This window comes from Hyaena hyaena, unplaced genomic scaffold (assembly GCF_003009895.1).
Source record: "Hyaena hyaena isolate Hyena2069 unplaced genomic scaffold, ASM300989v1 scaffold_1590, whole genome shotgun sequence".
Lineage (NCBI taxonomy): Eukaryota > Metazoa > Chordata > Mammalia > Carnivora > Hyaenidae > Hyaena > Hyaena hyaena.
The window spans coordinates 165,560-192,646 of NW_024082217.1; the positions used below are offsets into that span (position 1 = coordinate 165,560).

At 46.2% G+C, this 27,087-nt stretch overlaps 3 protein-coding genes across 6 annotated transcripts; 1 reads left to right on the forward strand and 2 right to left on the reverse strand.

The window, feature by feature from the left end:
• Window positions 1-415: 415 nt before the first annotated feature.
• RPL27 (ribosomal protein L27) lies at window positions 416-4,078 on the reverse strand. The gene is made up of 5 exons (XM_039224282.1): window positions 3,975-4,078; window positions 3,654-3,736; window positions 2,448-2,617; window positions 594-704; window positions 416-492 (listed from the first exon to the last, which is right to left on the reverse strand). The coding sequence occupies exons 2-5, from the start codon at window positions 3,732-3,734 to the stop codon at window positions 444-446; spliced, it is 411 nt and encodes a 136-aa protein (XP_039080213.1). The 5' UTR covers window positions 3,735-3,736; window positions 3,975-4,078; the 3' UTR covers window positions 416-443.
• Window positions 4,079-9,360: 5,282 nt separating this feature from the next.
• RUNDC1 (RUN domain containing 1) lies at window positions 9,361-18,407 on the reverse strand. The gene is made up of 5 exons (XM_039224275.1): window positions 17,906-18,407; window positions 13,870-14,028; window positions 12,660-12,858; window positions 12,005-12,124; window positions 9,361-11,624 (listed from the first exon to the last, which is right to left on the reverse strand). Exons 1-5 carry the CDS (start codon window positions 18,395-18,397, stop codon window positions 10,759-10,761), a joined length of 1,836 nt encoding a protein of 611 aa, XP_039080206.1. The 5' UTR covers window positions 18,398-18,407; the 3' UTR covers window positions 9,361-10,758.
• On the forward strand, window positions 18,337-25,804 carry PTGES3L (prostaglandin E synthase 3 like). 4 transcript variants are annotated; one of them, XM_039224278.1, is made up of 9 exons: window positions 18,337-18,481; window positions 18,752-18,923; window positions 19,298-19,411; window positions 19,518-19,584; window positions 19,689-19,787; window positions 22,009-22,098; window positions 22,800-22,853; window positions 23,357-23,410; window positions 23,580-23,783. In XM_039224278.1, the coding sequence occupies exons 2-8, from the start codon at window positions 18,916-18,918 to the stop codon at window positions 23,390-23,392; spliced, it is 468 nt and encodes a 155-aa protein (XP_039080209.1). In that variant the 5' UTR covers window positions 18,337-18,481; window positions 18,752-18,915; the 3' UTR covers window positions 23,393-23,410; window positions 23,580-23,783. The 4 variants fall into 4 exon arrangements, with proteins under 4 accessions (XP_039080209.1, XP_039080210.1, XP_039080212.1 ...); XM_039224279.1 differs by lacking the exon at window positions 23,580-23,783 and adding an exon at window positions 25,775-25,804 and having other exon boundaries at window positions 18,337-18,923; XM_039224281.1 differs by having other exon boundaries at window positions 18,337-18,923; window positions 19,276-19,411.
• Window positions 25,805-27,087: the final 1,283 nt, after the last annotated feature.

The following is a 27,087-nucleotide window of genomic DNA, read 5'->3' on the forward strand; positions in this document are numbered from 1 at the left end:
TAGAAATACTAACCTACTGCATCTCAGGGTGGGACTTCAGTACCTTGTGGTTGGTCTGAGAACCTGAGGTGAGTGCCCACTGAGAGTGGCCTGGGGGTGTTCACAGTGGAGGGGGCAGGGAGGAGAGTGGCCCAGGTTCTCTAGGAAGGGAACAGGTTGAAGCCAGGATGCTAAACTCTGCACCTACACATCAGGAGTCTTTTTTGGGAAACCATTCAGTAGCTCACGCCTACCCACTGAGGGGTAGATGATTAAAGGATTATCAGGCGGAGGAGAGAAGTAGTCCAAGTCTCACAAAGGCATTATTTTATATACTTTCCCACAGCCTCTCCTCTCACCCACTGTCTCATATGAATGTTCTTTTTTCCTAGTCTAATAATACACACCACAGGCAGACAAGATTTTTTTTTTTTTGTATTTTTAATGACTGAAACAAAACAGATTTAAAACCGCAACTTCTGGAAGAACCATTTGTTCTTGCCGGTCTTGTACCTAGAGAGAAAAAAAGGACACCAATGAGAACAGTGAAACTAAATTCCCTTCATGAAGGACAGGGGTACCATACTGCAACATCCACTACCAAAGCGATTTACCTCTCCTCAAACTTGACCTTGGCCTCTCGCCGGGCCTTGCGTTTAAGAGCAGGATCTCTGAAGACATCCTTGTTGACGACAGTTTTGTCCAAGGGGATATCCACAGAGTACCTGGGGACAACAGTGGGGAGGGAAGATCAGCCCACACGCGGCCAGGGCCTTCACGCAGCCCAAGCACTCCTGGGACATTGGGGTGGCAGGGTCTGTCTCTACACAAGCAATCCGCAAAAGCTGTGCCAAAGTCCTGATGATACTTTTTAAAAACTGCCAATTTAAAGAGACTCAAGCAGGGGCGCCAGGTTGGCTCAGTCAGTTAAGCATCCAACTTCGGCTCAGGTCACGATGTCAGAGTCTGTGGGTTCGAGCCCCACGTCGGGCTCTGTGCTGACAGCTCAGAGCCTAGAGCCTGCCTCAGATTCTGTGTCTCCCTCTCTGCCCCTCCCCTACTCACTCCCTGTCTCTGTCAAAACAAAGACAACAAAAAAAGACTCAAGCCATTAAAATACTTCACATTTCATTCTCAACTTTCCACAGTGACTATTTTTTTTTTTTTGGCTAAGGACTGTCAATTTTATTAAATCTTCTTCACTATAACCATGGTTGTCGGTCAGCTTTCATTTTGGAGCTATTTTATTTAGTGGTGTTCAAGTTGTGCCCGGGGAAGTCAGCCTCATTATGAGAATGCGAAAGCTGGGTGACTAGTTACTGAGGTCTCATTGTTTCCCAGCACCTGAGAACTTTTAAGACAACAAATTAAGGAGGGGGCACGCGCCTGGGTGGCTCAGTTGGTTAAGCATCCGGCTTTGGCTCAGGTCATGATCTCAAGGTTCATGGGTTCCAGCCCCGCATCGGACTCTGTGCTGACAGCTCAGAGCCTGGAGCCTGCTTCAGATTCTGTGTCTCCCTCTCTCTCTGACCCTGCCCTGCTCATGCCGTCTCTATCCCTCTCTCAAAAATAATAATAATAAAAAACACAACAAATTAAGGGTAAACACACAGTCCCCAGGAGCAAACTGTAAGGCACACACTGCTGGGTTTTGGCAATTATTATTCAAGACTCTCAAATGTTTACTTCCTTAAAACCTATACACCAAGACAGTGTGAATGACACCCAATACTGTGAAAGGCCAGGAACTTAGGGACTTGAAAACTGAGAGGAATTAGTTGAGGGGAGGCTTGCTTTCCTTTATCAACAATTTTTGAAAACCTATAAAAATTATCCTTGAAAGTGGAATAGTGGAAGAGAGGAGGTCAGACTCTGTGCCTGTATTTACCGTGATTGCAAACAAATGAAGCAATCTTTACCCAACACATCTAGAATTTCCAGGTGAGGAGATAGATCAAGAGCAAGCTTGGAAGAGATTTTTCAATCCTGCTCGGCCAAGTCAGGGAAGTCATCACAGAAAATGACAGAATACAGCTCCATGATGAATTAAAGAGGCAACACTGGAGGGGTGCCTGGGTGGCTCAGTTGGTTGAGCATCCGACTTTGGCTCAGGTCAGGATCTTGCAGTTCGTGGGTCCGAGCTCTACACTGGGCTCTGTGCTGACAGCTCAGAGCTGTCATGTCTCCCTTTTGGATTCCATGTCTCCCTTTCTCTCTGCCCCTCCCCCACCCATGCTTTGTTTCTGTCTCAATTAAAAAAAAAAACATAAAAAAGTATTTTAAAAAATAAACCTTAAAAAAAATAAAATGAGGCAATACTTGAAACCACGACCACTTTGTAAGTCGTACATGTAAATGTCTCTTCCCCACACTGGAATGGCTGCAAAGTTGAAAGCTGTCTCCTTATTCAGCAGGGCAGAGAGGGGCGAAAAGAAAGTCACTTTCATAACCATTGTTGATAGGCTCACCTTGTGGGCATGAGGTGATTGTAGTTATAAACTTTCACAAAAGACTTGATCTTTGACCTTTTGGCGATTTTCTTCTTGCCCATGGCAGCTGTCACTTTGCGGGGATAGCGGTCAATTCCAGCGACCAGAGCATGGCTGTAGGGACGGTCTGAGGTGCCATCATCAATGTTCTGAACAGGCAGGAATCAATTGTTACTAACTGAGGGCCTATTCAAGGTGCTGTGCTAAATGCAGGACAGGTATCAATACCCCGGCTCCCAATCTGAGACCCACTACTGGAAAAACTGCGCAAAGCAGACCTTCTGAGTGCCACGCTAGATGCCCAGACAGTAATAGGGCTGTCACATTCATTCCCACAAGGATCTGGAAAGGCTTGTGGGAGATAATAAAAATAACAATTATTAGCATTTACTGCGTGTTTGCTTTCTATCAAGCACTGGTTCTTAGGCCTTTACATCTCTTAGCTTCTTCTACAATTGCCCGGCTAGTTGATGGTCTAACTCCAGACGGATGGGGGAAGGGAAACACAGGTGCCCCAAGTGGTCCCACAACAACCAAACGCAAGTGTGTGGCCAGAGCTTAGGAAAATCCCACAAGAGGCCACAAAATGCAGGCAGAAGACAGAGTGAAGGGCTAGAATATGCCAAGTGATCATCGACTAGAAACAGTTTCTCCTCATTTTACAGCATCCCAGCTACAGCACTTAACGTTTCCTTTCAGGTGAATTACTTAACGTCTCTAGATATCAGCAGTAGAAAGGATTCCCTCACGGTTACCTCAAGAAGCGGGCATGATACCGCTTGGAAAGCAGTGCCAGACACCAAGCGAGCGTTCGATAAATGCTGAGCATTATTATTATTATTATTATTTTTTTTTACAAATAGTTTATTGTCAAATTAGTTTCTACATAACACTCAGTGCTCATCCCCAAAGTGCCCTCCTCCATGCCCATCCCCCCTCCCCCCCAAAGCATTATTATTTTTTAAAGCCTCTTTAGTAGACAACCATCCTATGTTAGGCGCCCAATTCAACTCCCATCTGTTTTTATTTTGCACCTTCCTCTCTCAAAAGCCCTTATGCTTTCACTTCCACCCGCTACGCTCAGTTTCCAATGCCAAGCTAGCTCTGGACTTCCACGCTTGCGGGCCCTCCGACACCAGCCCCGTTCCCGGGACGCAGGCGCGCAGAGGCTCGCGAGGCGGGTACCTTCACGATGACCGCCTTGCGTCCGGAGTAGCGTCCGGCCAGGACCAGCACCACCTTCCCGGGTTTCATGAATTTGCCCATCTCTGCAGAGGAAGGAAAAGGGGCCGTTCAGAAACCCGCAAGCCGAGAATGTGGGCCCGGAAACCAAGGCGGCGTTCACGGTCTCAGCCCAGGCCGCCCGCGGGCCCCTGATCACAGGACAGGACAGCTACGAAGTCGCCAGTGACCAGGCAACAGAAAGCGGCCGGCGCCACCCCGCAACTCGACCCCCAGGCCGCGGATGGCAGCGGATTGGAACATCCTCCACAACGTTTTACTCACCGACACAAGCCTCCCGAGCCTACAGCAGAAAGGAAGAAAGGGCACTTCCGCTAACCTTTCACCTCGGGGAGAGTGACCTCACATCCGGTCCCGCCCCTCACATTTCGCCCCACCTCTTGAAATCCTTTACGGGCGGAAGAAGCTCTTGCGAGGAGAGCCGGTCCTGGACGCTCATTTATTCAAATCAAACTTTATTAGTAGCTTTAGCAGTAGGCAAGAGCAAAGGAGTCCTTCCGCCCGCGTATGGGAAGAGCAAGGAAGGTTCTAAAACGCGCAGACTTGACTCCGCTGCTCTGCTGCACCCCTTGGTTGTAGTTCCTTTTTCTGGCGCTAGAAGGGGACACAGTTTGAAATAGATTTTTAGGACCTGCAAGAGTCAAGAGAGCAAAATAGGACTTGTATTAGTGTGCATTCTTAGGCTTAAGGAGGGAGAGATAAAGGTCAATTAGGCAAGGGTGCTTACCCCCAATGTTTAGAATCTAGTGATGTCACAGACATTACCGACTAGAATAAGCAGTGAGGAAGGTGAAGGATGGCGATGGTGATAATCACTGAGCACCTACTCTGTGCTAGGCTTTTTAGGTAAGTTGACAGCGTATTTAATCCCCACAACTCTGCATCTTGTGTATTTTCCTTCTATTTAGACATGAAGAAGTTGAAATTCTAAGAAGATAAGTTACCTATGCTAGGTTGACCCTGATCAGCAGTATAGATGAGATGCAAATCTAGGTTGGAACCCAGGCCTAACCGGTTTGCAAACTCAATTACTTCACTCACTGGAAGAGTGTTTTTATTTTTTTATCCTTCCTTCTTTTCTTTCCCTTCCTTCCTTCCTATCACTTTTTTAAGAAGGCTCCATGCCCAACGTGGGGCTTGAACTCAGGACCCTGAGATCAAGAGTCACATGCTTTACCAGATAAGTCAGGAGATGTCCCTGGAAGTGTTTTTATTTTTTAAATTTTTTATTTTTTAAAAATATAGTTTATTGTCAAGTTGGTTTTGAAGAACCAAAAATTAAGTCCTCCATTAAGAGAAACCTCGAGCTGCACGTAGCCCCAGTCCCAGTCCCAGGAAAAGTCTCAGACTGTTCAAGGCTAAAGCTATCCTCAGACCGCCCTCAGTTCAACTAATCAAAAAGTAAAAAGAAACATTCCTATGGTCTGAGTCAAGGCTGGGAACTGTAGATACAAACTAGCCAATTTCTCACTGCTTGCCTGAACCCCACGCGGGCCCTTTGAACTCACCTCATAATTGGTCATTTTCAAAGGATTCTCAAAAGTCATGATTGGGTCCCACCAAAAGTAATGAACACCTCACAGATACTGAGTGGTCAAAGCTGTAATTGTAATTGGTGCTTATGTGATGATGCTACATGTACTGTAACACCCCCATCCCTTACTCCTTAAAAACCCTGTTCGCTATTGTTCTTCACTTCACCTTGCTGCCATGACACCGGTAGGCTGGTGAGCCCCTGCTCTAGCTTGTAATAAAGACCCTTTTGTACTTGCATCGGTGCCGGCTCCTTGGAGGTCTCTGGGACTTGCGATTTGGACACAACAGTTTCCATATAACACCCAGTGCTCATCCCAGCAAGTGCCCTCCTCCATGCCCATCACCCAATTTCCCCTCTCCCCCAGCCCCAGTCAACCCTCAGTTTGTTCTGTTTTTAAGAGTCTCTTATGGTTTGCCTCCCTCCCTCTCCTTAATGATTTTTTCCCCTTCCCTGCCCCTATGGTCCTCTGTTAAGTTTCTCCTGTTCCACATATGAGTGAAAACATATGGTATGTCTTTCTCTGCCTGACTTATTTCACTTAGCATAATACCCTCGAGTTCCATCCATGTTGCTACAAATGGGCAGATTTCGTTCTTTCTCATTGCCATCCTGGAAGTGTTTTTAGATGGTTCTTTACTTGCCTTAGGAGTTCAAGAGAAAGGGAAACCATCTTACAGTTTTTGTGTATCTGAACATTGAAGAATCTATATCTTGGGCAAGATATGAGAACAATCAGGGTTTCATCAATTCTCGTCTTAAGCCTCTCCAGAGACCAGCTTTCCCTGCAGCCAAGACCCCATTCTAGTGGTTTATCACAATAATTGTTTACTTATATTTCTATATTCCATTAAAATCTTTTGTTTTGGGGCACCTGGGTGTTTCAGTCAGTTGAGCATCCGACTTCAATTCAGGTCATGATGTCTTGGTTTGTGGGTTGAGCCCCGTATCGGGCTCTGCACTAACAGCTTAGAGCCTGGAGCCTGCTTCAGATTCTGTGGCTCCCTTTCTCTCTCTAACTCCCCCCCTCCCCACCAAAATAAACTTAAAAAAAATTTTTTTTTAAATAAAGAAAGATCTTTTGTTTTAATTTGGAATAAGACATTTTAGAATTGGAAGGTACCTCCAGAGATCATCCACTCTGGCTTCTGAGAGGACGGTTCTAGAGCAGCAAAGTCACAGAGATGGTGGTGCAAGAGCCAAGTTCTCATTCCCAACCCGGTGCTCTTGCTACGCCACACCACCCTTTTCATTTCCACCTTCATGGTCTTCTCCCAGCCTGCTGCTGCCTCTTTTGCTGTATCTCCTTTGGAAAATAGAAACGAAACCCAGAAATCTCATAATTGTCTTGGACTCTTCTCACAGACATTCTCCAAATCAAATTAGTACTAAATCTTCTGAATTTTCCCTTGGCTTTTAAATCTTTTCTGTCCTTTTCCACCTGCTCCCTAACTGATCCAGCCTCAGATCTTTTTCACCTCCTCCTCAAACTTTTTTTTTTAATGTTTATTTATTTTTGAGAGAGACAGAGCATGAGCAGGGGGAGGGGCAGAGAGAGAGAGATGGGGAGACACAGAATCCGAAGCAGGCTCCGCTGTCAGCACAGAGCCAGATTCAGGGCTCGAATTCACAAACCGCGAAATCATGACCTGAGCTGAAGCTTAACCGACTGAGCCACCCAGGGACCTCTCTTCTCAACCTTGAAAAAAAATTTTTTTTTTTTTTGAAAAAAAATTTTTTTTAATGTTAATTTTTTGAAAGACAGAGTGCAAGCAGGTGAGGGGCAGAGAGAGAGAGAGAGAGAGAGAGGGAGACACAGAATCTGAAACAGGCTTCAGGCTCTGAGCTGTCAGCACAGAGCCCAACGTGGGGCCTTGAACCCATGAACAATGAGATCATGACCTGGGCTGAAGTCTGATGCTTTAACCAGCTGAGCCATCCAGGCATCCCTCCTCCTCAAACTTTTATGTGGATCAGAATTGCTTGAAAGATGGATTTCCAACCTAGGAGATAACAACTTCAGTCTGGAGTGGAGCCATATATGATCTATAGAGCTCATCTGGGGGAGCTTCCCTGAGCATAGTAACTCTTAAATCCCCCATTTATGTGCTTGAAATCCTTCGCTGGCTTTGTGTACCTAAGTTTAAACTCACCTTTCCTTTCCGGCAGCCTAAATGCCTTACTTTTCCCCATCCTCACATACCACTCACTCCTTCTCCCCCCCAAACTACTGAAATATCCAACCTCTTTTGAGCCCTGAGGTCTTTACTTAGGTGGGTCCGTGTGTCTTTATTCTCTTCCACTGTAACTAGGCAAAACCCTATCCAAATCCATTCTTCAAGGCCACTCCAAAGTTCTCCCTGGCAGAATCCATCTCTTCCTTCTGTGCCTCCTCAGCAATCCAGTCCATACTCAGCTTTTTTATAGAACATATCTTATTTGGTATGGATCAGTGGTTCTTAAAGTGTGGTCCCCAGACCAGCTGCATCAGTCTGGGATGCTTAGAGCCTGGGAAGTTAGAATTGTGACTTTTCAGGCCACACTCCAGAATTACAGAATAAAAATCTATAGGATGGGACCCAGCAATTTTTGTTTTAACAAGTCACCCAGATCTCCAATTTGCTTAGTTAGATTATGTCTTCCTTGAGGGCAGGGGGTATATTTTAGTCATCTCTTTGCTCAGTACCCAGCCTGGTCCAGGCATTTGGCAGGCATTCAAGAATGAATGAATGCAGAACACCTTAGAAGTCATTTTTTTCTAAGATTTTAAGAAATCTTTGCAGCCAGTGTGGGGCCTGAACTTATTACCCTGAGATCAAGAATTGCATGCTTACTAACCGAGCCAGTCCATTGCCTCCACCTTAGAAATCTTTAAGAATGCTTTGCAGGGGTGCCTGTGTAGCTCAGTTGGTTAAACATCTGACTCTTGGTTTCGGCTCAGGTTGAGATCTCACGGTTCATGAGTTCAAGCCCCACGTCCAGCTCTGTGCTGACAGAGTGGAGCCTGCTTGGGATTCTCCCTCTCTTTCCCTCTCTCTGCCCCTTCGCCACTCGCTGTCTCTCAAAATAAATAAACTTAAGAAAATTTTTAAAAAATGCTTTGTCGACTGTACTTTTATAACAATGGAGCCTGCACTTTTATGGATACATATCCATGACCTGTTTTCATCCTACTCTTGCATATGCTTAGACCTAGGCTGACTGTTCCCTTCTCTCCCCCCTTATCCTGTGTGCCTCACCCCGAGCCAAAGACAGAGTTCTGCCTTAGTAACAATGCAGATGATATCAGGGACTAACAGCTTTCTGACTGCTGGGATGCTGGAGGCATTGTCTCCATCTCTACATTGTCTTTATGGTTCATGAAGAACTTGGCAGAATAGTGGCTGTCTGTCCGTCTCCTTGTGGCCTAGTCCCTTGGCAGCTGAAATTTCTGGTAGGCATGTGGGAAATACCTCCTCTTCCCCAAACTGATGGTGGAGCGAGGGGGTGGATAAGAGAGAGAGGGGAACAAAAGATCTAGAAGCAGCATGATATGACGAGATAACATGATAGAGTGTAAAGACCATAGGATTTGGATTCAGGTAACTTGAGTACAAATCTCAGCTCTTCCATCACATAAACCTGGACAAAATGTTTAGCCTCAGTTTACTCAGCTATAAAATGGGGGCTAATGTTGCCTTGTCTTGGAGGTAGTGATGATTCAATTAGGACGACCTAAAAAAGCTTCCCATGATGCTCGATACAAATTAGAATCAAAACCTTGATACAAATTAGTCTTTGTGAGAATTAGAAAAATACCGGGGTGGTTCAGGGCTGTGCCGTATAGCCACGGCGGTTAACATCCGCCATAGTGATCTAGACAAATGGACTTAAAAGTACCAGCTCCAACAGTAGCAGGTAAGGTGAGATTTGCTGTGGGAATGGACTGTGTGGCTGGGTGAGATGGGATAATGTTCGGGAGAAAAAAACACCACCAAAGTTGACCTGATCCAAGATTGAGGGCCAAGAAGAGGCAGAAAGGCCAAGAGCCAGACGTCATTCAAGGAGATACTGATCTGGATTGGATGGGCTAATAATGCACAGACTCATAAACCAAAGCCAAGAGTCTCTAAGGTCTTCCAGAGAAGCTACATAAAATACTATGATTTTATTAGCAACCACAGATCTGTCATTTTCCACATTTTACAATTATCCTGTTTCACACAGGCTGCCTAATTCTAATGAATGATCAATAATACATCTTAAATGCCATGTTGCTGGAAAAAATTAAGTTAAAATGCACTATGTAATAGTGCAGACACAAAGTGCAGCTGGCAACATAACACATGAAACAATGCTGAATCAGTAGTGTTGAGATCCCATTTGGTTTTCCAGAAAGGCATATATACCTTGCCCATCTTTGGTCAGTCCTGAAGCAGTATGCAAGCTGAATGATAAATACAAACTAAAGGGGCTAAAATACTGAAGACCAAATAGGATCACTCTAGAGTCCATTTTACAAGGAAATGCTCAGTCCCTTGTCTGTCAACAGGGATCGCTGTAGTCCCTACCCCCACTGCAGTACCTACTGCATGGTCAGACCCCCTCCACCATCCAGCCTCCAGGACAAGCAGAATCACAATCCTGGGGGGAGGTGCTGCTGGTCACTGAAGTGTGTTCCCATTCACACTTGGCTCGGGGGGCAAGGGTTCTCTCAAGGAGTATATCTCTAACGTATTTACTTCCAGAAAGATTGTGTCCGCATCTTGCTGGGAGGTGTGTACAGGAGAGGTTATTGGCCAGAGGACATGGTACCAGTCAGTGGTGGTCCTTCCTCATAACTAACCAGCTCCAGAATCAAAAGACCATCATCTGGGCTGTGAGAGGAGGACCGCCTTGTCGGGAACAGATTTCAGTTCTTACTCACAAAAAAGGGCTCACATTGAGCCTAACAGTGGTTAACTCCCTCAGAAATGCCGTCATCAGATATCCCTATTCCCAGTTTGAGACGCAACTAAGGAACATACACAGCCTTTTCTGACCTTGGGGTCAGGAAGAAAAGGGGTGTCCATATTGACAAAAGGAATTTAAATTCTGGCCTTAGGATTCTCTTGAACCAAGTGAAGGAATCCGGCTCCCAGCTTGGATGACAAGAACCTCGAGTGGAATGTCTTCCAGGACCGACAATTCACTCGTGTTGTCGCTCACCACCATAAAGACAGTGGCTAGAGTGACCTGGGTTTTGTAAAACCCAGATGTGGCACAGAGGTACATTCACTGCACGCACAGCTGATTTCTTTTACACAGGCTCAAACATACGTGCCCAGATATTATACGCCGGGGCAGAACCTTTTAACGGGAGGGTTTCCAGCATTTCTTTCTGAGACGCTAAGCTGGAAAACAGACTTTGCAGTCATTTGGTGAGGGCAATGGTCTTTCAACCCCTCCTCCCGCTCTCTGTCTCTACCCTAGAAGACTAACCATGTCTTCCTACCCTACCGAGGATGGTGCCGGTGTGGGGCCAGGGCACTCTCCTCAAAAGGCATCTTTGATGTTCTTGAGCTGGCGCACGGCCAGATCTACAGGGAGGCTGAATTTGAGGCTGCTGAGGCGACTGAGCAGGTTGAGGGCGCTCTCAAAGCCTGTGTGCGCCATGTAGCTCCAGGGCTGGTAGTGGGGCTCGATGAGCGACCCGGACTTGCAGATCAGGTTCACCCAGGACACGAGCCGTTGCTCATTGAGTGCCATGCACACCAAGGCCTTCAGCTCCGAGTCTGCGCTGCGCTTAAAAGGGTCGTGCTCCGTCAGCACCATGTGGATGGCGGTCAGTAAGCTCTGCTTGGGGGTCACCACGGCGCCGCCCATAACCGGCAGGGCAAAAGACTGCGAGAGCTTCCGAGCCGGGGATTCCACATAGGCACGGCCGTTCTTAGCATGGTAGTACTTGACAAAGAGCTCCCATGGGTGCATGGCCTCAGGGGCCGAGGAGAAGGCTGGCAGCAAACAAGCAATAGGGGCCATGACGAGGCTCATGCCCGGCGAGGAGGCGTAGAGGCCGTGGGCCAGCAGGTCCCGTACAGCCACCGTCAGCTCCTTCCGCACGGCCGTGGTCAGCTCGTCCTTGCCTCCCAGAGACAGGTCCTGGAGGCTGGCGGAGGTGATGACGTGGTCGTGCGGCTGGTGCCTCAGGGCTAGCTGCTTCACTCTGTCTACAGACACCTCCAGCCTCTTCAGCAAGGGGGAGTAGTCCCTGTCGGCCTGGCTCCTCTGCCACAGGGTTTGTGGGATCTGGCCCGTGGCGCAACCAAACTGGCTAACGGCAAAGATCTGGAGCACTGCCAGTGCACGCCGCATGAGGTGCAGCCCCGTCTCCTGAACCTTCTTCACGTCGTCTGCCTTTGCTGTTTAGAAAACGCAGCGACTCATCAGTCAGGGCAACGCTGGCACAGGGGTACATTCAACAAGTCATGAGCTGGGACCCAGTCCTGCTTCTGAGCTACAGTATGGGTCCCACAGGAAGCCACCTAGGATGTTGCTGGCCTTAACTGTTTTGGGTTGATAATAGCTACACTGTGATTCACATGCCAAATAATCCACTTGTTTAAGTGAATAATTCAGGGATTTTTAGTATATTTACAGAGCTGTGCACCCATCATCCCCCAAGGAATCCCTGTATCATTAGCATTTCCCACTCCCACTTCTCCCCAGCCCCTTAAGCCCCAGGTAACCCCTAATCTACTTCCTGCCTCTCTAGATTCGCCTGTCTGGAAGCTGTACTTACTTTTGCTATTTCCTGGAGGCAGTCTGCTGCTGTCAGCTCTGGTGGTGCCACTTCCGGTCTTTCCACTGGCCTTGCACTCACAGCGTGCACTGTCTGCCTGCAGTGGGCTTCCCACTTCATCTGTAATCAGGAGTTACAAAGAGGAGGAAAAAGAATATTTATGAGCGCCTTCCACATGATAAAACTTTTACAAATATCATCTGATTTGTGTGGAACAGTGACTGGCTCGATCAATATTTGCTGAATGAAGGAAGCATGAGTCATCATTTCCCGGGTGAGGAGAGTGGGACTAAAGAGGTTAGGAGCCTGCTCAAGGACCCGAGGCCAGGAAGTGGAAGAGCTGGGATCTGAACTATCTGGTTCTAATATCCATGTTCTTGGGGCATCTGGCTGGCTCAGTCGGAGAAGCGTGTGACTCCAGATCTTAGGGTTGTGAGTTCGAGCTCCACACCAGGTGCAGAGATTACTTAAAAATAAAATCTTAAAAAAAAAAAAATACTGTGTTCTATCCATTCTGCTGTGCTGGCTCCCTTACTGAGTGACCTAACCTCTTACACAGTACATGAAGGACTGGCCCCTTTAGGTACCAGTACTCAGGTGACATACAATTATTATGACATCTGTCTACCCTGCTCTTTTCATCCCTTCCTCTGACCTTGGATGAAGCTGATGAACATCTCGAGGTCTCGGATCTGAGTCTTCAGCTGCTCAACCAGCTGTTCTTTCACTCGGGCCGGGTTGACAATCTGAGCCACAGCTGCATCCACACGCTGCCGAAGCTCCTCGGTGGACAGCGAACTGATGTCCTCGTTCAGATTCATGTCCAGTTTCTTTATTAGCTCATCTATGATCACCTGTCAGGACCACAAGCAATGGGCACACCCTTTAGAATTTCCAAGGAGAGGGTTAGGAAGGGGAATATTTGCTAGTGTGCTCTACCTTCAAATGGAAATCAAAGACAGACAGAACTCCCAAACCTGGGAGAGGATGTGATGCGACTGGTGATCAGGGTGAGAGCACAGGGCTCCTTCTCCTATAGTAACAAGGACCCACGGCTCCTCTCACACAGAAACGGCTCCTCTCACTGCACATTCTCTACTAGGCCAGGCAACTTTCAGGAGAACAACAGTGTGAAAAATCCATAGTGGCCAATGGTCCCAAAAGCCTCATAGTTAGCTTTCCCCAAGGCCTCCAAAAAAATAAATATGGATTTCCTTTAGTTTCTAGTCCTTCTCATCCCTTCTTGCCCTACTCAAGGCACTAAAAAAAAAAAAAAAAAAAAAAAAAAAGTCTCTACTAAACATCAAGTGCATTATAGCCAAAATATCCTAGTGACAATATTTGGAATAGTTTGAAATCTACTTAATGTAACTCCAGCCAAGCTAGAGAAACAGCCGCATCCCAGTGAGACCAAACATGTTTGTAGGGGAGGCTGTAGCTGTATTTCTGCCAGCAGATTTACCTGCCTACCCAGGTGTTGCTTAAATAAATACGGCATTAAAACCAGTCTGGATTCCTGGAATATTTATCAACGGGTCGTGGGGAAAAAGCTAATTTACATTGAAGGAGGTGCCCAAGTAGAACTGTTTTAACGCTCAGATGAAAAACTATTGTTGTTATTATTACGTATTACTACTATTATTACTAATAATCACCAAAGAGAGCTCAATCATCATATTATAAGGCTCTGGAATTTGTGTTTCCATGTGCAAATAAAGACTTGTCCCATTTCCCTTTGATTTGGGCCAGCAAAGGGATTCTCGGCAAAGCCAAGGGTGAATGAGCTAGGAAAGAATGTCCTGTGATCACCAGAAGGGACAAGGTAACCTTAGGTAGTGGTGGACGCCTCTCCGGTGTCTGCTCACCCGCTGTCTTTCCAAGACCACGGACTGAGGCAGGGAGTCGTAACTGCCCTCTTGATAGGCAAATGTTTCCAGGTCATCCAGCTGGGTTTTGAGCTGCAGTATGAGTTCTTTCTGCTTCTCCCTTTGGGTTTCCAGACGTTCCCGTTTCTCCTGCTCACTCTAAGACAAGAAAATACTCAGGTCTGTTTCATAGGAAAAGGACAAATCAGGGCACAAGGGCACGTTAAGAATCCTCTCAAGCTAATTATGACTACTGAGACATAAAGTGTTTCCAAATAATCCCAATGGAATGCAGGATTCAGAGGTAGGTTCAAAAATGAGAATAATGATTTCATCCAGGGAAATTTATTGAATGTGTTTTCTTTAAAAAGGTATTTGTGGGGCGCCTGGGTGGCTTAGTCGGTTAAGCATCCGACTTTCACTTAGGTCATGATCTCGCGGTTCGTGGGTTCGAGCCCCGCGTCGGGCTCTGTGCTGACAGCCAGCTCAGAGCCTGGAGCCTGTTTCAGAGTCTGTATCTCCCTCTCTCTCTGACCCTCCCCTGCTCACGCTGTGTGTGTGTCTCTCTCTCCTAGAAATAAATAAAAATATTTAAAAAAAAAAAAAGGGGGGGCGCCCGGGTGGCTTAGTCGGTTAAGCGTCCGGCTTTCACTCAGGTCATGATCTCGCGGTTCGTGGGTTCGAGCCCCGCGTCGGGCTCGGTGCTGACTGCCAGCTCAGAGCCTGGAGCCTCTTTCAGAGTCTGTGACTCCCTCTCTCTCTGACCCTCCCCTGCTCACGCTGTCTCTCTCTCTCTCTCTCCTAGAAATAAATAAAAAACATTAAAAAAAATTTAAAAAAAAAAAAAAAGGTATTTGTCCTTCATTGGAAATAAAATATGAATACACTGGGGCCTTTTGTTTAGGCAGCTTCCCCCCACCCCCTCCACAAAAGCCTAGGTAGGACTGAGACAATTTGTTTTAGACAAGACAGCCCCCCAGAAATTAAAAATGCCACCCTCCACAGGCAATTACCACAGATCAACTCCTGAATACTTTCTGCAGCCAAAGTTTGCAAGAGAATCTAGTGAGAAGGGTGTAGAGAAAGGGTGTATAACTCATAACCATTTTCTTCATTCTTCTTATTTTTTAAAGATTTTATTTTCCAATAATCTCTACATCCAAAATGGGGCTCGAACTCCCAACCCTGAGATCAAGAGTCCCGTACTCTGCCAATGGAACCAGCTAAGGACCCCTCATACTCAGTTTTCTTAAGATTCAAAGCCCCTCCAATGTATTACAGATGTCTGTACAATCAAAAGAATTAAAGTACGTGCCTGGGGCAGTGAAAAAAAAGTCTGGTAAGAGTCCCCTGACCAGGGAGTCCTTTCTCCACAGTTGGCCACCAGGTAGATTCTGTATTTAAATAATGAAAAACCCTTCAGGGTGGTAGAATCTTACCAATGTTTTCTCAAATACTAGTTCTTCCTTAACTTTCCTGATTATCAAAAACAAAACAAAGCAAAACTAGCAAGTCAGGTGCAGGTGTAAGGCTGCATTTTCAACCAGCACGCTATCAGATATTAAATTTAACCTTCAAGTGGAATTTACCAAGCCCTCCAGAAGATACAAGTCAGGACAAATGAAAAACAAATTAACTTTGTGTTCAAGCTCTTTAAAAGGCAATCCTCTTGCTTTACTCAACAATGAAAGCAAGCCTTTTCTCAGGGCACTTCCTCTGCAAACCTTTCTGGGTATTGGCGTTTCTTAGAACCTTGTTCCTATCCCCTGCTGAGTGAGGGCCTAGCGATCCTTCTGGTTTCCTGGATCTCCCTGGGGCAAAGCTGATCATTTTTTTATTCTGTGTTGTGTACACACTTCTCTAGCTCATGTCACATTATTCTATCTTTGTTGAAGATTCTGTCTCCCCCAGTCTATGAACTCCTCAAGGGCAAAGCCTTGACTTTGTACTCCCATTGCCTAGCATGGTGTCTGGCATGGAACAAGCTCTCAAAAACGCATTTGCTTTATGTTACTGAACTAAAACAGATAAAGAACGACACATCCCAAATAATAAGCTCTGACTGGAAGAAGCAGTCTAGCCAGCCCCAGGAGAAAGAACAGAAAGTCTGTTTTTGTTTTCACTGTATCCCAACTTCATGAAGCCAAAGAAGAAAAACAAACAAACAAAAAAAACCCAGCCATGAATCCCGATTCCGTTTTCATGAGTACGTCTCCTGAGTTCCATCGTCTGCCATGACAGTTACCGTGTGTTATTTATTGGAGTGTGGGGGAAACAAGTGTGAGTTCTGGTTCAAGGCTGCAAATAATGGAAACAATTTCCAGTGTGAAAAAGTTTGGAACTGGGGCGCCTGGGTGGCTCAGTTGGTTGAGCGTCTGACTTCGGCTGAGGTCATGATCTCACGGTTTGTGGGTTCGAGCCCTGCGTCGGGCTCTGTGCTGACTGCCAGCTCAGGGCCTAGAGCCAGTTTCAGAATCTGTGTCTCCCTCTCTCTCTGACCCTTCCCTGCTCACGCTGTCTCTCTCTCCTAGAAATAAATAAAACATTAAAAATAAAAAAAAAAATTTAAATAAAAAAAGGAAAAGAAAAAGGAAAACTAATAAGAAGTAAATCATTTGGTTCAAACATGTCCCCCCACTTAGATATTTTATGTAATCTTCTGTTCATGCATTACTCATGAACAACAGGTGGTACCAAAGTGGTATTTTGAGCACCGATTTTTTCCCCCTAGTTTTTATTTACTTGAGAGTGTGCACTGGGGAGGCGCAGAGAGAAAGAGTGAGAGAGAGAATCCCAAGCAGGCTCTATGCTGTCAGTGCAGATTTCACCAGCCACGACATCATGACCTGAGCAGAAACCAGGAGTCAGACGCTTAACGGACTAAGCCACCCAGGCACCTGGTGAGCACCACTTTTTTTTTTTTTTTTTTAAGTTTTACTCTGCTTCCAGAAGAGAAAACGAAGAGCCAAAAGAGGACCACATCCACACAGAAACTCTGATGCTTCTCGCTCCTGAACAAGGGCCTGGTCACGGTAATTCTTTCTATGCCTTCTACTCCTTAAAAGTCTGGCAATTTGGAGGTGGCTGCTCCTTGTGCAAGGAGCTGTGGGTATGTGGAGAGGGTGGAACAGCAAACACAGGATTGCACTGGAAACATTTCAGGTTAAAATAAGCAAGTCAGTATCTACTACTGATAAGTCTTCTTGGTTAAACTCAATTTAAGTGGGAAGAAAGCCACATACAGGTAGTAACTTGAAGAATAAAAATGTGGAGAAGATGGCCAAGTCTCTTCAGCACCTCCACAAGCTATTTGCAACTTCCAGAAAAGTGCACACAGACGCCCATTACTCAGTGGAGGCTAACTGAATGGATCTTGTCACAGGTACCAAGGGGGCTTCATATATAATACCTCGTTATTAGGCAGGATGGGCAAGGAGGTTTAAAACACCAGCTGTAGGAAAAGCATATAATCAGGAGTTGTGTTTCTTTCATTTACAAAGTGATCATGCTGTTCAACAAAGCTCCCACCCTCACAAAAATCTAAAGATTAAAAGATGTGTTCCAGATTCCAGGAAAGCAGGAACAGGTAGGAGATGGAAATTTCCATGGATTCCAATTCACTTACCCTCCATTAGCCAATGTTCTCAGCCCCAGGTCGGGGTCCTCTCTCAGCAAATGTGCTCGGGCCTTAGGCACTTGAGGAGGCCACGGCAAGGTGACAGGAGGCAGCACTGCTTTGGTAGGTAGCTCCGTGGCCATCTGTACTCTCTTTGCTCACCACTCTTCTGTCCTGCACTTCACCACACCTCCATCTCTTCCCACACCTTAGGTGGACGCCGCTCACAATGAGGTTCCCAGGCCTCTGTGTCCTGCCCTTCAGCAGGGCTCGCACACCTGTCTCACCTCATCTCCAACGCGCGAAGTACTCACCGAGACCAGCCGGCTTCTCCCCGCTGCCACCTCTGTCCGCGTCGGCATCGCCACCTACCCAACCCCCTAAGCCCCTGTCCCTCGGGGTCCACCCCCAGCTGCTCACCTGATTCTCGCCCTGCAATAGTGGCCGGTCCCCTGGCAGCCCATTGCCATCGTCGCTGGCGGGGTCCTCGGGTCCCCCATAGCCCAGGACGTGCGGGCAGCCGCGGAAGGCGAAGTCCTCGAGCTCGCGCAGGAGGCGCTGCTGCTCCGCGGGTGCGCCGCGCACCACCTGGCGCAGGCGGAACTGCACTTGCGCGAAGTGCGAGGACAGCGCGAGCAGCGCCGAGTCCAGCCGCCGCCGCTCAGCCCGCAGCCGCCGCAGCGTCCGGCCGGGCGAATCGGGAGGGGAGCCCGGGGCCGCGCCCGGCTCCTCGGCCGCCGCCTCCTCCGAGAACGCAGCTGTCCCAGGCCCGGCCTCCGCCACTGCCCCCACCGGGGCCCAGCGCACCGCCTCGCACGGTGGCGGCGACTCCTCTTCCTCTTCGTCCTTCGCCTTTGGACCAACGGCCGCTAGCACCGTTACCGGCTCCGCAGCCGCTTCGGCAGCCGCCATCTTCCCGGAAACGCCGCCGCACGTCAGCCGCGCCCCCTCACTGCCATGGCAACGGCGCGCTGTCTGGGAAACCTGAAGGAGCGGGTGGGAAGGGCACATACGTCAGACAGTTTTTCGTCACCTGGGGCGGGCCTTCCCAAGGGATTTAATTGGGGCTAATAATTTTTTTTATTGAGCGCCTATTGTGAATCAGACACAGTGCACTGAGCGTTGGAGAAACGGGTGAATGAAGCCAGGAGGCAGTCATTCATTCGGTGTGCACGTTGTCTAGTGTGGCTCTTGCCCTGGTCCCCGGGGGTGGGTGGGTCTGGAGACCCTGAGATGTGAAGCACCGCCGAGATTATGCTCTCCCAGAGTCTCTCCGGAGTGCAGGTCCTTTGGCTCTATGGCCATGTTCCCCCTGCTCCAAGGCCTACCCCGACCATATAAGGAGAGGCAGCTGCTGTGGGCGTCCCCAGGATCTAAAGATAGCGGTCTCTGCTTGGGACTCCAAACGCCACCGGGTAGCGGGAGCAGCCATGGCAAGGTGAGTGTTTCCGGTCGCCCTTTTCCTTGAGGATTCCTTGTCCCGCCTATTTTCTGGGCTCTCTGGGTCCTACGAGGTCCCATGGAAACCCAGATCCCAGGTCTCTGTAACTTTGGGGTGGTGAGGAAAGTGTGCCCTGAATGTTCGTCATAACCCCCTACCTCTCAACTCTCGCACTGTAGATTCTCCCCAGGTTCGCCCTCCCCCCCCCACTCCCATCATGCCCCTTTCATCCCCTTAGGCCTCACTTAGCTCCACTTTGACAGGGCCGTGGCATAAAACGTCCCTAAATTTTCCCCTCCTTCCACCCTTCCCAAATGCTCCCAGTCTTCCCTCTGCCACCCCTATGAAGCCCCACCGCAACTCCTCTTCAGGCAGCATGCCCGGACGCTGTGGTATGACAGGCCCAAGTATGTGTTCATGGAGTTTTGTGTTGAGGATAGCGCCGACGTCCACGTGCTCATCGAAGACCACCGCATTGTGTTCAGGTAATGGCCCTCCTCTCCAGAGGGCCTGGCTTCCAGGAACCTTCCCTTTCTCCTAATGCACCCATGCTCGGCCTGCCCCATTTCCTCAGCTGCATTGTCTCCTCAGCTGCAAGAATGCCGACGGAGTGGAGTTGTACAATGAGATTGAGTTCTATGCTAAGGTGAACTCCAAGGTAAGGGTCGGACGGGACAGTAAGGTCTGGATGGAAAGGCTGCTTGGGATATTGGAGATTCATTCTAAGCCTCAGATCCTAAGAATGCGCTCTCTATCTGGCAGGACTCCCGGGATAAGCGCTCTGGTCGTTCCATTACTTGCTTTGTGAGGAAATGGAAGGAGAAGGTGGCCTGGCCTCGACTCACCAAAGAGGATATCAAAGTAGGGGTGTGGGGGATGGTCTCCTCTTTCTCCTCTGCTCTCTATCTCTGCCTGGGGGCATGGATCTGGGAATCATCCTTGGCTCCTTTCCCACCAACATTCAGTCACAAGGTCCTATTCGACTTCCTAAATATTCTTGAATCTATTACTTCATCTCTTCCTACTTCAGGTCTCATCCACCACTGGGTGAAGTTTATTGCATATTTTCAGCTCTACCTTCAATCTGTCCCTTTGCACTGCTCCCAGCGTGGTCTATCTAAAACACACACTTGATGAGGCACCTGGGTGGTTCAGTCGGTTAGGCGTCTGACTTCAGCTCAGGTCATGATCTCCTGATTCGTGGGTTCGAGCCCCACATCGGGCTCTGTGCTGACAGCTAGCTCAGAGCCTGGAGCCTGCTTCGGATTCTGTGTCTCCCCCTCTCCCTGACCCTCCCCTGCTCACGCTGTCTCTCTCTCTCTCTCAGAAATAAATAAAACATTTAAAAAAAATTAAAATAAATAAAACACACATTTGAGGGGCACCTGGCTGGCTTAGTCCGCCCAGTGTGTGACTCTTGATCTTGGCGTTGTGAGTTCGAGGCCCAGGTTGGGTGCAGAGATTACTTAACGGTAAAATCTTTAAAAAAAGGAAATGGAGACTCTGATCACACTGGCCTAAATTCCCAAATGCCAGGGGCCCCTGGCTGGTTCAGCTGGTAGAGCATGTGGCTGCTGATCTTGGGGCTGTGAATCCAAGCCCCATCCTGGGTATAGAGATTACTTAAAAATGAATAAATAAATAAATTCCCAAACGGAGCTTTGTTTTTTTTAATTAAAAAAAATTTATTCATTTTTGAGAGACAGAGAGACAGAACATGAGCAGGGGAGGGGCAGAGAGAGAGGGAGACACAGAATCTAAAGCAGGGTTCAGGCTCTGGGCTATCAGCACAGAGCCTGATGTGGGGCTTGAACCCAGAAACTGTGAGATCATGACCTGAGCCGAAGTCGGATGCTTAACTTACTGAGCCACCCAGGCACCCCCAAAATGGAGCTTTAAATGGAGCATGTACACTGCACTTTACTTCTTTTCATTAGCACCCTCTTTCAGGCATTTGAGCTTGTCACTTCTGCTCCTTGGGCTGAAATCCAAGCACCATAGCATGACATATAAGCTCATGACCTGGCTATTCCTCCCTTCTGTAGCATCATATCCCATTAGTCTCTGCCTTAAACTTTACATTTGAGCCAGAGCAAATGCCTCACAGCTCTTTTGCTTACACCAGGCTATTTCTCATTAATTTTCCTGCTATGCCTTCTTTCTGGAAAGCCTCCATCATCACTACCTGTACCCACCTAACCCATGAATATCCTTTAAGTCTCTGCTACTCTAAGAAGCCTGGGTCCCTGTAGCTCCTTTATGGGTTTCCATAATGTCCCCTGCATAAGCACCGCCCCCCCTTTCCACACTGCTATTATAATGATTTCCCTTCCCCACTTGCTTCGTGATGGTTGGGACTACATGTATTAAACAGTTTTTAAAAATTTGTTAATGTTTATTTTAGAAAGAGAGAAAGAGAGATTGGGGGAAGGGGGGAGGGGCCGAGAGAGAGGAAGACAGAGAATCCGAAGCAGGCTCTGTGCTGTCATTGCAAAGCCCGACATGAGGCTCAGACCCACAAACTGAGCTCATGACCTGAGCTGAAGTCGAATGCTCAACCAACTAAGCCACCTAGGTACCCCTATATGAAACCTTTTTAGAAGCCCAAGGCCACAGTCAGAGTCTGGCCCATAGTATGTGTTCAATAAATAGCTGTTAAAATGAATGAGTGAATAACTTCTTTCCTTATCTGTAACAACTTGAAACACAGGCCTCCAAGGGTTATCTCCAACTCCGGGGGGGTGCAGCTTGTCTATCTTGCTTGGTTGATTCCTATAATACTTTATGTCACACTTATCTTTCTAGATGCATCATTATCTCTATTCAGTCAGCTTCTGGAGGGCCAAATTTCTAGGCTTTTCCATCCCCTATGGTGCTTGGCATTGTGCTCGACACTTAGTAGGTTCCTGGCAAATCTCTGTGGATAATGATGATGGCACCCTGGAAAGGCGCCAGTCAAAGAGGTGGTGTGGGGAAGCCTTAACCCCCAGTGACCTTCTTTTCCCCCAAGCATGCTCCTGTGCACATGGCCATGCTCTTGCTCTTCTATGCACTCATGACGCTCTGCTCTTTCCTCTTGCAGCCAGTGTGGTTGTCTGTGGACTTTGATAACTGGAGAGACTGGGAAGGGGATGAAGAGGTGGAGCTGGCTCAGGTGGAACATTATGCAGAGGTAATGCCATTTCCTTTCCATCCTTGTCATTCTCTGTATCTCTCTGCACATAAGGAGGAGTGTCATCAGGACTAGACAGAGATATATGAGTTCAGCTCAATCGTGCTCATATTTTTTCCATACTTTGTGCAATGTTTATTTAGTAGGGATGAGAAAAATAAATATTAATGACACTGTATACATGGATTCATGCACTAGTCATGGAATTTTGAAAAAGCTTGGCAAAACCTTTCCCAACTTTTCTGTAATTCTTGTTTTCTGATATTTTCTGTGTGTGTGTGTGTGTGTGTGTGTGTGTGTGTGTTTCCTGAGCCAGACAACTTCATGGGAAGCTCATACTAAGCAGTATAAACATTTACATCATCAAAGAAATAAATTGCACCCTGCCATACAGTATTTGGTTTTAGAACTTCTGCTACTATTTATTCAAGTTGCAAAAAATACTAACAGTATTAGTAAGTTATTAGTAATAGTATTAGTATTTGCATTAGTAAAAAGGATGCCATGTATGTGGCATATAAAAATATCCTTTTAAAAAGGGGATCAATTTACTTTTCTCCAATTCATTCCAGTGACGTGTTAGGGGCTGTACAGATAGGGCAGTTGTCTGGCTGGGACCATTCTCCTGTAGTCTGTCAACATACAGGTTGCTCTTCTATTGCCCTTCTTTTCTCTTGTAATTACTTTCCTCTTCCAACCAGCTTTTGAAGAAGGTCAGCGTCAAGAGACCTCCCCCTGGCATGGATGACCTGGATGTAAGTAAAGCCTGCCTTTCAACCCATTGGTTTCCTTTTAGCCCTAAAAAAATAAGCTACTAGAAAGCTCTCGTTATGGTCCTTGGCACACCATAGTTCTCAGTGCATGTCCGCCAAATTTGAATTTGACACAGGAGGTAGAATGTTCTTCTCCAGGCTGTAGGAAACCCCAAAGACCCTCCACCCTCCCATCTCCCCTCTACTTCTCTATCCTAGAGCAGACCTGGCCCTGTTAACTGTCTTCACAGCTGTAAGGAGCAGTGGCATGAATTGAAATTCTGAAACCAAGTGATGCTTGACACAGTGTTGTTTATTGAGTGCCAGTGGTTTACTTTATTTTCGAAAGTGTAAGGCCTTCCGTGTTAGCCTACTGGGAAGTTGTGTGATTTAGAAAATCACAAAAGAAAACTTGGCGAGTAGGAGGGAGTGAGAAGAGCTTGTGAACACAAATGTTCACTCTTTGCAGATTCCACAGGCGCTGTTGTCTTTTTTTCTTTCCCTAGGATGATTCTGACAGTGCTGATGCAACAAGTAATTAACTTCTGCTGACGCAACAAGTAATTAACTTCTGTGACGGCAGAGCTGGGGAGGAAGCTGGGCATCTTCCAGTTGCTCTGAAAAGCTGGGTCTTTGCCAGCTCTTTAGCTGTGGGGTCTCCAGGGTCTGAACTTTCCTAGGAGCTCTTTTTAAGTGTCCTCTTTTACATTTTATATCTTTTTTTCCTAGGCACTTGAGTATGGCTGCATCAGATGGCAGGATAGGAGAGGAGTAGACTGGTGGGGCTCCTGACTTCCTACCAATTGGTTGTAATCTTGGTGTTTGGGACACTCATCAGGGCTCTCTTGAGTATTTGAGCATGTGTGTGTGTATGTGGTAGAGCAAAAGCCAAAGAAGCAGCATGTAGATTATAATAAATCTATAAGAACAGTTCTCTGTCTCCTTTCTTCTTGCACTTCTTCCTCCTGGAGGCAAACCTCTTCTACCTTTATTGTTCCTTTCAAGGGGAGGGGTGGGTGTCACAGATCCTGGTCCTCACTGTTGAGATTGGAAGCAGAAAGATGTTGGGAGCAGGCTTGTAACCAAGCTGGGAGACTTCCCCATGCCTACATCAATGCTCTTATTTCCCAGACCAGAAACCAGCCTTTTGCTATACACTAGAACTACGTGTTATGCCGAGAGACACAGAGACCAACCACTGAAGCCAAATTAAGGGAGTCTTTATTACCAGGCGGGACCGCACAGAGTTAACACAGAACTCTAAATGTGCGGCCCTGAGTCCAAGGACGTGGGGCTTTTTATAATGAGCAAGCAGGCAAGCGGGCAGTACAGAAGCAGAATTGAGCGGTTATTATAAAAAGGCTACAAAGAGAGCAGCCCTTATCCTGCTGTGTAGGAAAACTTTTGTTATTTTAAAGGCACGGCTTAGGGTTTTGGGGAGTTTCAAGGGAATAGCCATTATCTCAAGGACAAGGTACGCAAACTGTGTCATAAATAACCATTAATAGGAAACATTAACCCTTGTCTTCTTATTTGTGTTTTTTCCTTGCACCTGAGGACAGTCATGTAGCCCTCTGAGTGCAGGCCCAGAAGGTAAACTCTGGGTCAAGATGGAAGGACCGAGGCTAAATTCATGTGCAACACCATGTATATACTGTGACCCCTAGAACTAGCCAGAAACCCAACTCGGCTTCCTGCATAATCCAGAAATTTCTTTGTGCTTTCAAAGTTAATTGTTACATTAGTTAACGCCTATATCTGTTTGTTCTTCTGTCCATCAGGTACCCCATTCATCCACAAACATTTTTTGAGTGCCTAACATGTACTTAAACTGTGACTTAGACAAAATGCTGTACCAACACTTTACCCTTGAACTCATGGTAAAGTACTGAGATTTATTAAAAAATTAAACTTCAAAAGTTTATGTCAATCATATATAGATATAGTTTAAAAATTAAAATAGTATAAAAGGGTATAAAATTTAAAGTAGAATTTTCACTCCCTCAAGAGAGAGGACTACTGGTAATAGTTTCTCTGATAAATTGATATATTTATATATGTATATACACTGTATACATTATAAGTTATATTAATCCTTATAGGTTATATTATATAATTGTATTAAATAGTTAGCTAATATATAAAACAATACATATGAAACAAACATACAGTTACATATAGGATAATGTATATTAAAATTTAATAGACATATAAGCAAATGCAGTGTGTATACACAATTGAAATCATACTATGTACATTTTGAGCCCTGCTTGTTTAAACTTAATATATATTGGGGCTCTTTCCAAGCTAATGTATATAGATCTCTTTTTCACGGCTACATGGTATCCAATTAAAAATACTTTCCACAGGGGCGCCTGGGTGGCTTAGTCAGTTGAGTGTCTGACTTTGACTCAGGTCATGATCTCACAGTTTGTGGGTTTGAGCCCCACATCGGGCTCTGTGCGGACACCTAGCTCAGAGCCTGGAGACTGTTTCAGATTCTGTGTCTCCCTCTCTCTCTGACCCTCCCCTGCTCACTCTGTCTCTCTCAGAAATAAACAAAAAACATTAAAAAAAATACTTTCCACAATTTGATTGATTCCTTATTGAGGGACAGGTTGTTATTAGTCTTTTTCAATTTTCAAATAATGCTGTAAGGAACATTAAAAAATGTAGATCTTTACATATTTGGCAAGAATAACTGTAGGATAAATTCCTAGAAGTGGAACCGCAAGGCCAAAGAGTAGATACATTTAAACATTTTGATAGCTGTTGTCCAAGCTGCTCTTAGCTGAAATTGTACCAATTCCTGTCCCCACCAACAGAGTGCCCCATTCTCCAAAACCTTTTAGATACTTGCAAAGATAAAAAATTGTACCTACTTAATTTACTTTTTTTTTTTTAATATTTTTATTTATTTCTAGGAGAGAGAGAGAGACAGCGTGAGCAGCGGAGGGTCAGAGAGAGAGGGAGACACAGACTCTGAAATGGGCTCCAGGCTCTGCGCTGGCAGTCAGCACAGAGCCTGACGCGGGGCATGAACCCACGAACCGCGAGATCATGACCTAAGCGAAAGTCGGACGCTCAACCAACTAAGCCACCCAGGCGCCCCCTACTTAATTTACTTTTAATTAGAAGATTGTTCATTGTATATTTTTATTAATGATTGGTATTTCTTTTAAGGTGCTCTGTCTGTACCTTTCGCCGATTTTGCTGTTGACATTAGTTCTTAAACTTTTTAAAAAGTCTGATAATACAAAGTTTTGTTTGTATCATGCTTTATAATTCACTAAGTCTTTATATATTATCTTAATTTTTTGAACCTCATATTAACCTTATAATTAGGTCTTTTCTTCATAGGTGATTGAATGGGTCACAATAAGTGGCAGAGTTGGGACTTGAACTTGTATAGCATGTCCCTCCCCTTATCCACAATTCTGAAAACCAAGAAAAAAGTCTGAAAACCCACTTAAAAAAATTGACAGCAAAACTCATTTGACAGCAAAACTTGACCTAAAATAAAGTGAAGCTATTTATAGTATTCATTCCATTTAGTGCATTTATTTCTCAGCATAAATAGTAATGCCTTGGATGACATGATGTTGCTCCAGAATTTCAAATGGAACACATGGGGTTCATAAAACATATATACTGTCACATACAAAACACATGGTGGGTACCCTCTGCATTACTGCCTAAAATCTGAAAAAGCCCTAAATTTTGATACTCCTGGAGTCTTCAAGCTTTTTATTAGTTGATTCAAGAAAGCAGGAAGTTAATTTTAACATTTCATTTGTTTGACGTTTTAAGGTGCTGATTATAGTTTGTTAACTTGTTAACTTTCTTTTCTACAGTGTCCAGTTAGGTAACACTAGTTACATGGTTATTGAGTGCATGTGATTATTGAGTACTGAGATGTGGCTAGTGCAAGCTGAGACGTGCTAAGTGTAAAACACGCATCAGCTTTCGAAAATTTTGTGCAGAAAAAAAAAATCTCACTTATTTTTACACTTATTAAATGACGTAATATCTGGATCTGTTGACTTCAATGAAACATTAGCATATGTGGCTTGCACTAATTTCTATTGGGCAGCAATGCCCTGCATCCAAGTCACTACCTCCGTATCCCCAGCCCCCTGCCTCAGCCGAGACCGCGGGAGGCTGAACTAAGTGCCTTGACAAGTTCCGGCCGCGAGCAGTTTTGTTCTATTTTGTCTTCAGGTCCTTTCCAAAGTCT